We start from the raw sequence: 11,030 nt of genomic DNA, 5'->3' as shown, positions 1-11,030 counted from the left end.
GGTGCGGGGTTGTGGGACTATGAGGTTGGAGGCGGTGGATGGGAGATCCCCCGAGGTGATGAGGTTATGGACGGTCTGGGAGATGATGGTTTGGTGGTGGGGGGTGGGGTCATGGTCAAGGGGGCAGTAGGAGGAGGTATCTGCGAGCTGGCGTTTGGCCTCAGCGGTGTAGAGGTCGGTGCGCCAAACTACTACCGCGCCTCCCTTGTCTGCTGGTTTGATAGTGAGGTTGGGGTTGCAACGGAGTGAGTGGAGGGCTGCGCGTTCCGAGGGTGAGAGGTTGGAGTGGGTGAGAGGGGTGGGGGAGTTCAGGTGGCGGTTAATATCGCGGCGGCAGTTGGCTATGAAGAGGTCGAGGGCAGGTAGGAGGCCAGCACGGGATGTCCAGGTGGATGGGGTGTGTTGGAGGCGTGAGAAGGGGTCGTCAGAGGGTGGGCGAGAGTCTTGGTTAAAGAAGTAGGCGCGGAGGCGAAGGCGGCGGAAGAATTGAAATTCCTTACTGTTTGCCAAGATGCCTCATGAATTTTGCTCACCTGTCAGGTCACCTCCAAGGAGAAAAGTCTCAGCTTCTCGAATTCTCCACTCAACCATAGTTTTTTATTTCCGGAACCATTCCAGTTAATCTTTCCTCCACCAATTTTAATGCCTTCATATCCCACCTAAAGTGAAGTACCCAGATCTGGACACAATAATCCAACTGTTTTATATAAGGTTGACACCTATTTCTTATTTTTGTACTCTTAAGCCTCTAGATTTAAAGTCCAGCATCCTGCATGATTTATTAACCACTATTGAGCTCTGCTTCCCTCATAGAGTAGTAGCTTTTTTATAAGGCCTCCTTGTTCTTCCCAATATATTAAATCAGTTCACACTTAGGTATTCAACAATGTGATTAGATTAGATTAGATTAGATTCCCTACAGTATGGAAACAGGCCATTTGGCCCAACAAGTCCACACAGACCCTGCAAAGAGTAACCCATCCAGACCCCTTTACCCCTGACTAATGCACCTAACACTATGGGCAATTTAGCATGGCCAGTTCAGCTAACCTGCACATTTTTGGACTATGGGAGGAAACCAGAGCACCCAGAGGAAATCCACACAAACATGGGGAGAATGTGCAAACTCCACACACAGTTGCCCGAGGAGGGAATTGAACTCCGGTCTCTGGTGCTGTGAGGCAGCAGTGCTAACCACTGAGCCACCATGCTGCCAATGATGTGAAAGTAGTAAATGTATTTGTATTGTAATGCAACAAAATAAGAACTGGAAACTTGCCATGCAAGTATGTCTTTTGGGCTCTAGTTGTCCTTTTGTTCAAAAAGAAATGTCCAGTGGATTGAGTATCTCTGGTTCAGTAAATATTTATTACCCAGCCCACATTATTCTGGAGAAGTTTTTTTACTCATTCATGGGATGAAGGTATCCCTGGCCAAGCCAGCATTTATTGCCCAGAGGGCAGTTCAGAGTCAACCGTATTGCTGTGGGTCTGGAGTCGCCTTTAGGCCAGAACAGGTAAGGTTGGCAGTTTCCTTCCCTAAAGGACATTAGTGAACCAGATGGTAATGAGCTTCCAGCTTGAACCACTGCAATCCATGTGTGTAGATAGACCCTCAGTGCCAATAGGGAGGTAAATCCAGAATTTTGACCGTGATGTTGAAGGAACAGCAACATCATTCCAAGTCAGGATGGTATGTGAATTGGAGGGAAACGTGCAGGTAATGATGTTCTGATGCATCTGCTGGCCTTGACCTTCTAGAAAGTTGAGGTTGAGAGTTTGGAAGGGACTACTGATAGAACCTTGGTGAGTTGCTGCAGTGCATCTTTTAGATTAGATTTTAGATTAGATTACATTACAGTGTGGAAACAATATGGGACACAATACTGCCACTTAATGGTGGAGAGAGTGAATGTTGAAGATAGTGGATGGGGGTACCAATCAAATGGGCTGCTTTGTCATGGATGGTGTCAATCTTCTTGTGTTTTGGAACTGCACTCATTCAGTCAAGTGAGGAGTATTCTGTTGCACTCCTGACTTGTGCCTTGTAGTTGGTGGACAGGCTTTTGGAAAGTGGGTTATTTGCTGCAAAATTCCCAGCCTGCGACCTGCTCTTGTAGACACTGTGATGAGGCCAGTCTAGTTTAGTTTCTGATCAATAGTTACACCTATGATATTGATAGTGCGGATTTCAGTGCTGGTGATGCCACTGAGTGTCAAGATGGTTGGATTCTCTCTTTTTAGTGATAGAAATGGTCATTGCCTGTTGCTTGCCAGCTATCAACCAAAGCCTGGATGTTATCTCACTTAAGAAGTTTGGGCCGAAAACACGTTTCGAGAGAACTCCTTGTGATGCCCTGTGGCTTAAATGACTCCAACAGCCAAAAATATAGTTCTTTGTGCTAATTATGACTTCCACAAGTGAAACATTCCCTCCAATTCCAATTGACTTAAGTTCCCTAGGTATCCTTGATGCTACTTTCAGTCAAATGCTAGTATAAAGCATTTTGTCTGAAGTTATTGCTTGTAATTTAAAATTATAAGTAATTCACAAGTGCTTTGTGTTGCAAAACTCCAGGCATTTCCTATACTTGCATGTCTGAGTCCTCTGAAAGTTGGTTCCTCAACTTCAAATTTAATAGTCACATTTTTAGAAGTTTGGTTTTCAGGTGAATTTTGAGTGGAACATGTTAAAAGGTCTAATTCACAGGCTGGCTGAGCTGACCGTTCTTTTAGCTTTGGATCTTTGTATAGCTCATGGATTTAATTTTAAACAAACTAAAAATTGGCCATCACATCATGTAGCTTTTTACAAGTTCAAGATGTTGTGCTTGTCCTGATTCCCCAAGGTGGATTATGTGTGAACACTCATGAGCCCCACTCAGTCTAGTTTGGATAGGGGAGATTATTGTGAATAATTAGAAGTTGATAGTGGCAATTGAATTTAAATCTGATCTTCTGTCCACTGAAACGTGGAGTGACGGAGTCTCAAAACCCATAGCCTTTAGGTGTTGGCTGACCTATAAGCAATGGGATTTATGAAATTTCGACCTGATTTTAAGATACTGTGACCTTTGATCATATAATGAAATCATGGATGGTCAAATTCTGATAACTGGAAATAATTGGAAGATGTCTGGCAGAAAAGCAAATCTAAGAGAATGTAGCTCATGACCAGCCAAAGTTTAGGACTGTTAACTCCATTAGTTGACCTTGTAGCAAGCATATCATATAACTGCACCAACCCTTCAAAACAGGATTAGATCATGCTAGAGTGTAAAGTCACCAAGTTCTAGGCAAGCGATCATTTGACAGCAAAATCCTCCTGTTACAACAAATGTAAACCTGTGAAAATGTTCGCCAGTTGGAGAGAGAGAAAGTTGATCAAGCAAGTGGAAAACCATAATTCAAAATGAAAAGTGAGCGTTGCTAAGAACTGGGAGATTCCACTATTAAGTTTGTTAATCATTCTGAAATACAAGGTGAACATCTTGGAAAAGCTTGACAAGAAAGTATTTTCTCCAACAAGGAAGAGGATGAAGTATCTGTCCAATGTAGCAGAGCTTCTTCAACATGGTTCAACGCAGCTCAAGCAGAGAACATATGCATCTCCAGTCCAATCCTGTCTGGCAAAAGAGTCCTGGCCACAAGAGGTTCACCTGCAATGGCTGTTCAAGGCCAGGCACTGTATTGTCTTCAGTGCAGTAAGTAGTGAGGCTTCTAGGGTTATGGAAGCAAGGAGATGCCAAGGGACATTTTTTAAACCTGGTACGTTTTGACAGGTTGCTCTTGGATGTTAAGGATGAACAACCGTGTAATGGTGGAAAGAAGGGCAAGGAACATGAATGGCACTAAAAAGCCACTGCCATATCTATTTTTAATAAAACTCCAAGAAGCCAAGCTGCCATACAAACTTCTAGAAATCTCCCACGCAGGATAAGGCTAACACAACCACATACATATAACATCCAGCATTTTTAAATCATGGATCAGGCGAGTGGACAAACTGAAGAAAGAGGAAGATTGTAATAACAGACAACTGCCTTATGCACCCCAACACAACTGACCTTGAGACTGTCAATCTGTGGCAGCAAATGGATTAGGAATGATTAGGAACCTGAAAACCACTAGGGGCAGCAACATATCTCTCAGGCTATTGAGGTATTAACGAAAAGCAGGAATACAGCCCGACTGTTCTAGACATTATGTTCACAATAAAGGTATGAAAAATGGTGATAGAAATGAACAGCAGTTGTCAGTTGCTGTTGCCATACTGGGTTCAAAGCAGCTCTGATATTATAATGTGGAGGAGCTGCATGAGGCCAATCCCAACCTGGAAATTAGTCTCTCTTCACTCTCCACAGGACGATGGCATTGAAATTCCACCAGAGAGAACCATGAAAACTTATACCATAGTGAACGACACTGAACAGTGCACAATGGATCATAGACGTTGGATGTTCTTCACTCACGGAGGCCAGTCATTCTGAAGTGCTGGATTCAAGCCTACCTGCTTCTCTTGCTGAAATTGCAAAGATCTTTGAGATGTCTGGGACAGTGCAATTGACTGCATCGATTACATGGCAGACTGTATTGTACTCATCCAAAGGCAGCAGACAAAGCAGAAAAAGATTTACAGGGATTTCTCAAGATTAACTCCCAATAATTTTCCATTGCCTTTTACTGTGCAAGGTCAGGCCAGTGTAAAGTGCACAAACTGAAAATAAACATTTTTCACACGCTTTGTGTTTCCATTTGGGATTAATTTTGATGTGGAGCATTACTGTAGGCCAGTAGGGTTTTGCAGGTGCCTCCTGGCTAATGCAAAGCTCCATTAAATAGGCATTTGTAGGCAGATCCTTCTGTGATTTGACAGATTGGCATTAAATTAAATGCATTAAGATTGCAGAGACTTGATACTCCCTGTAGTCTTATTTGCAAAAGGTCCAGTTGCGGCAACCATTTAAACAGCTTGTGTTCAATTTTTAATGAAAATTTATAATATGGCATGGCTGTACAGGACATAATACAAAATAGCTTGAGACAACATTGACTACAATGAACTGGGAAAATTGATTAAAACGTGAGATGGTAGCAAGGCTATGGCACATATTTAGTAGATATTTCATAACTCATATTATTGAATTGAGAAAGAGAGACTTTTAAGATCCGGAAATACTATCTGTGGCTAACTTGGGGAGTCAAGAATGTTATCAAGTTGAAGATGTGCAATGTGTGAAGATTAGCTGTAAACCAAATGATTGGACAAGAAAAACTTAAAAATTTAAAGGAAATAAGTGGGAGAATATGAGAATAACTAGCAAATAATATAAAAATAGACAGTAAGTGCTTGTATAAAGCTGAAAAGAAAGCAAGAAGCTCAAGTGAGCATTGTTTCCTTAGAGGATAAGAACAGACAATTATTAATTGGAAACGAGGAAATAACAGGGGCTTTGAAGAAATATTTTGTTTCTCTTGTCACAGTAGAAGACATCAAAAAGCATCCCAATAACATTGGTCAAAAACCAAGGATTGAAAAGAGTGGGAGGAACTTAAGACCATCAGTTGCTTCATAGTACAGAACTTGAGTTTTGTTAAAAAGAGGCACATGTTGCAAAGCTTTTTATCTTGTACTCATGAGGACAACTGCAAGAATGCAAAATTACAAATGATGAAAACAGTTTATATCGAGAGAGAGAGAGAGAGAGACTGGTGCTGATTTGTGACTGGTTGATTTTGATTGACTAAGATGTTGTCATGGAGAAAGCAACAGGGATAATAGGTTCTGCAAGCTCCTGAGTAAGTCAAAAAAGACTTATTTGTTTCCTTCGAAGAGAATGGGTCTTTGTATATGAATATATTTAATTTCTAATTACCGAATTATGACCATGGTTGTCAGTGTCGCTATTAGCACACGCAGAATTTTTCGAATACTTCCCAATCACAGAATCACATCTAACAGCGCACATTTTGTTTGAGTTTTACAGGCACAATCTGTACTCTGCCTATTACAATCAAAGTCAAACAGTATGTTCCTCAATCAGGCAATTGCTGGTACATACAACTTACCTATCTGGCATGACATCACTAAAATTTGATCACAACTTTCCATAATTATATGGGACATCTTTTTGATTGTTAAAACCTCGTGTTAATGGAAAACACAGTTTTATGTGGCCACTGCATAGCAACAGTGTAAAATGGTTCCTTATTCTGCTTTCAAAGTTTTTAAGATACTGTACCTTTTCTGGGTAATTTGAAGTAGACTAGCCCTTGTCCCATTTATAAAGTTGCATGATAAACAGCAACCCCCCCACCTCAAAGTTGTTCAGTGGGATAATGGCTGTCCTGACTAGATCATTGTTCTCTGTACATGGTGCCAACTCTCAAATGGATCAAGCCTGATCTTTTGAAATTTGTGTTATGACTTTTCCATAGTTCTGACTTATTGATCTTATTCGGTTCCAACTCAAAAAGATACCAGTATCTTTTCTATCAGTGACTGGTATATAGTCTCTGGATTTGTTCTTCCTTTTTTTTAAATCGAGAAATAGATAGCAGAGGATGAGAAGAAATCAGGTAAGAGGATTGCAGGTTCATTTGAATGTTATTTCTATTTTCAAATAACAACATTCAAATGTGTCGGCAATCCTCTTTCTTGATTTCTTTTCATCCTCGGCTATTTACTTCTGTTTCTTTCAGATGCATCAATGAAATCCATCCAGACTCTCTTTTTAGCCCTCAAAATTGGTCTAGGTTATCAATCTAAAACGTCTTTCTTGATCTCTCCTGATGTCAAATCAGTATCCCTTTAACAACTTGAGCAAAGTTAGGGGAACGTTCTCTCAAGCTGAATTTTTAAAAGTTGGAATTGCCCAAGAAGCAAACGTTTTTTTTGAATGTGTGTGGTTTATAAAGGAACTTTAGAGAAAGAAGTCTGCCATTCTTACCCGGACTCTTGGAATGCAAACTACAACGCCCATCCAGAATTAAATTAGGCACTGAAAGCAATGATAGCAAACGTAATCCTGTCAACCTCCAAAGATCTCATTACCTTGGAACTTATGCCAAAACTGGGAGAGCTGTCACACAGACTAGTCAAATAGTAGTCTGACATTGTCTAGTATAATTGCTTGAATATGATACGCGTGCTACTGTAGGACACATGCAACAGAGCTGGCAGCTCTGTGCCAAACAACTGGGAAGGTGTTGCCCTTGCACTCTTTAATATTAGACTCTGGAATCCTTGATGCCTCATGGTATCAAGTCAAGTACAAGAAACCTGGTTATTACCTATATACCTTGAATCTCCTAATTGCATAATGGATGTCCCTATACCCTAAGAAATGCAGCAATTCAAGAAGACCACGTATCACCATCCTTTCCAGGACAATTAGAGATCAACAGTGCTGTCCTAGTCAGTGACATCCACATCCCATGAATAACTTTTTTTTAAAAAAAACTTAACTTCAGCTCGGTGCTTCATGACACTGAACTTTGATACCAGTTTTAGCATTTGTTTGCTGATCAATTCTTTACTCCAAGTGACTCTTGACCTTGCCCATCCTACACTGGTGTGGCCCATCCTACATTGGTGTCACCCGTCTGATTCAAAATCTGGTAAAGCCTAACATCCTGCATATCCTTGGTCCCAAAGCTTCCAGTCCCAACTTTAAGAAGGTTTACCTGTATTCTTTATTTATCATTTCACTGTTGGTACCATGACAATTGATCCTTATGGTCTGTAGAGCTGCTTGGAGGTTTCACCGTGGCCAAGCAAAGTTGGACCTTTTATATAAGGTATTGCATGTATTGCTGCACTAAACGTTTAAAGGCCCTCCGTATCTAAATAACTATTATGTCACACATAACACACAGTTTCAGGGGCATGTTGCCTTCAACTTCACCTTGTGCAACCCTTAATGACCTTATGCCATCTTAATTAAAACTTGAATTTTTTTAAAGGGCTTTACAAATTCGATTCATCTATGATGTTTGCCCTAGGTGGGGAAGCTAAATCCAGGAGACACCGTCTCAGAGCAAGGGTCAAAACCATTTAGGACTGAGGTGAGGAGGGATTTCTTCACTCATATAGTAATGAGTCTGTGGAATTCTCTACCTCAAGGTTGTGGAAGTTCAGTCATTGAGGGCGTCTATAAATACATGCACTTCCAAAGGGGGCCAGTTTAGCACAGTTGGCTGGATGGTTGATTTGTGAAGCCATGTGATGCCAACAGTGTGGGTTCAATTCCCATGAGGTTAACATCGCCTGAGGTATGGTGGCCGTCAAGTTAAATGACCACAGTTGTCTCTCTTTAAGGAGAGAGCAGCCCTGTGGTGCAAGACTATGGTGACACAATCTTCCAAAAGTCTATAGACTCTGAAGCATAGATTGGAAGGTGGAAAATGTAATCCCACTATTTAACAAAGGAGGGGAAAAGCAAAAAAAAAATACAGACCACTTTGCCTAATGTCAGTAGTGGGGAAAAGTGCTAGGATCTATTATAAAAGACATGATAGTGGAACGCTTGGAAAGCGTTAACAGAATTGGACAATTCATTGTGGGTTTATGAAGGGTAAATCATGCTTAACTAAACTTGAGTTTCTTGAGTAGAATAGTCGAGGGAGTACTAATGGATGTAGTGTATCTGGATTTCAAGAAGGCTTTTGGTAAGGTCCCACATAAGAGTCTAGTGGGCAGAATTTAAGCTAATGGGATTGTGGGCAACATACTGACATGGACTGAGAATCGGTTGACAGACCAGAAACAGAGACTAGTAATAATAGTAGTGACTAGTGGTGTACAGTGGAATCAGTGCTTGAGCCTCAAATATTCACAATACACATAACTGACTTAGATGAGGGAACCACATGTAATATTTCCAAAGTTTGCTGATGACTCAAAACTGGGTGAGTTGTGGAGAGGATGCAAGAGATAATAGGGACTATAGCAACTACTTCTACTTCTGATTAGTACAATTACATTTTCATCTATTTCCTTTCCCTTTTCTTTACTGAGGTGTGTTACATCTACAATATTTAACCACTTATTTTGTTGTTTATGCACCCACATTTGTTATCCTGGCTACACTGGGCTCCTTAGTGAGACTTTATCATAAGTTGCTTCATTTTGTCTTGGATCATATGTTTATTGCTGTATAGGCACACAAACTTAATCCTTTATTTTAGTGGTATTTTCAAATGTTTCATTGATGAACTGAATAATCTTCAGTTGAAATAACCTTTTTGCAGAAGAGGTGTGTGTTTTTTTTTCCAAGGATTGTTGTTAAAGATAATGTGTTCCAGCAGGAAAGTGCTCCAGGTGATGGCAGTGAAGTAAAGGCTTCTGGAGAAGTGCATGGTGCAGAAGGTGAAAACAATTTGCCCCAAGTGGAGGCCCAACAAGAAGCTAAGAGAAGGAAAGTAAACCCATATGGTGAATGGGAAGCTGTAAAAGACGAGGAGGAGGAGTGAGTATCTAATTATTAACCACACTAATCTTTCTGTTCACACTTGATGCTGAAAGACAGTTAAATTTCTACTGTTTATAACCTACTACTAAACTACTTGTGAATATCAACCACATAGTCACATTGTGTTCCTTCAGAGTGAGCATCTGTGTGACCATGCGACTGTTCATCAAATGTCATGCACATCCTGGTGGTTCAATGAGGTTTATTGCCACTTCAGCACATGACTACATAACTGGTTACCATTCCCACAGTAGATGTCTAGTGGATGAGACCCAAACCTGACATAATTAATCAGGTGGAATTAATAGGTGGTGACCTACACAACAATCCTTTGTTTCACCGTTTCCCTCCCTAAACAACACCCCCCCGCCCCCTCCACTCCTCCCTTACTATCTTGTTTCCTTTCACTTGCTATCCTTCTCTTGATGGGTTAGGGATCAAGGGTGGCAGAATGCAGCAAACACAAGTTGTTGTTTTGAGTTGGGAAAGGTTTCTATTGAGCCAGTTAATCCCGTTTGTATAGTCAATCTGCGATAGCTAGTTTTGTGAAAGTATTAAAGTAAAATTGATCTTGGAGTTGTGAAACATATTAAAAACACCAGGGCATTTCTGAAGAGTTTATGAAAAGCTTTGGAATCATAACCCCAGAATTCCAAATATTACAAAGGGACTGGCAAGATTATCTCCAGGGACATTTTAAACTCTGCATGTTTCTCAATACTCCCCCAAATTCATTTTTTCATGCATTGTGCTAGTCTGTGTATTTTAAAAATGAAGTGGCTTACTAGTTTACAGTTTGTGCGAAGATTTGTAGCTCGGGTGCTCGTTTTTGTGGTTCTGTTCGCCGAGCTGGGAATTTGTGTTGCAGACGTTTCGTCCCCTGTCTAGGTGACATCCTCAGTGATTGGGAGCCTCCTGTGAAGCGCTTCTGTGATGTTTCCTCCAGCATTTAAAGTGGTTTGTCTCTGCCGCTTCCGGTTGACAGTTCCAGCTGTCCGCTGCAGTGGCCGGTATATTGGGTCCGGGTTGATGTGTTTGTTGATAGAATCTGTGGGTGGGTGCCATGCCTCTAGGAATTCCCTGGCTGTTCTCTGTTTGGCTTGTCCTATAATTGTAGTGTTGTCCCAGTCGAATTCATGTTGCTTGTCATCTGTGTGTGTGGCTACTAAGGATAGCTGGTCGTGTCGTTTCGTGGCTAGCTGGTGTTCATGGATACGGATTGTTAGCTGTCTTCCTGTTTGTCCTATGCAGTGTTTTATGCAGTCCTTGCATGGGATTTTGTACTCCTACGTTGGTTTTGCTTGTGCTGGGTATCGGGTCCTTTGTCCTGGTGAGTTGTTGTCTGAGAGTGGCTGTTGGTTTATGTGCTGTTATGAGTCCTAGTGGTCGTAGTAGTCTGGCTGTCAGTTCAGGAATGTTCTTGATGCATGGTAGTGTGGCTAGTCCTTTGGGTTGTGGCATGTCCTCATTTCGTTGTCTTTCCCTTAGGCATCTGTTGATGAAATTGCGGGGGTATCCGTTTTTGGCGAATACATGCCACAACCCAAAGCTCTAGCCA

At 41.3% G+C, this 11,030-nt stretch overlaps 1 protein-coding gene across 1 annotated transcript in view; it reads left to right on the top strand.

Moving 5' to 3' along the window:
* The window catches only part of wbp4 (WW domain binding protein 4), a 61,550-nt gene that overhangs the window by 46,762 nt on the left and 3,758 nt on the right, over window positions 1-11,030 (top strand). Inside the window, exon 10 of the mRNA XM_043701498.1 lies at window positions 9,306-9,469. Coding sequence (XP_043557433.1) covers window positions 9,306-9,469 — 164 coding nt within the window. The remainder of the gene's footprint in view (window positions 1-9,305; window positions 9,470-11,030) is intronic.

This window comes from Chiloscyllium plagiosum, chromosome 12 (assembly GCF_004010195.1).
Source record: "Chiloscyllium plagiosum isolate BGI_BamShark_2017 chromosome 12, ASM401019v2, whole genome shotgun sequence".
NCBI lineage: Eukaryota > Metazoa > Chordata > Chondrichthyes > Orectolobiformes > Hemiscylliidae > Chiloscyllium > Chiloscyllium plagiosum.
Note: the sequence above shows the minus strand (reverse complement) of the source record. Positions and strands in the feature narration are given on the sequence as shown.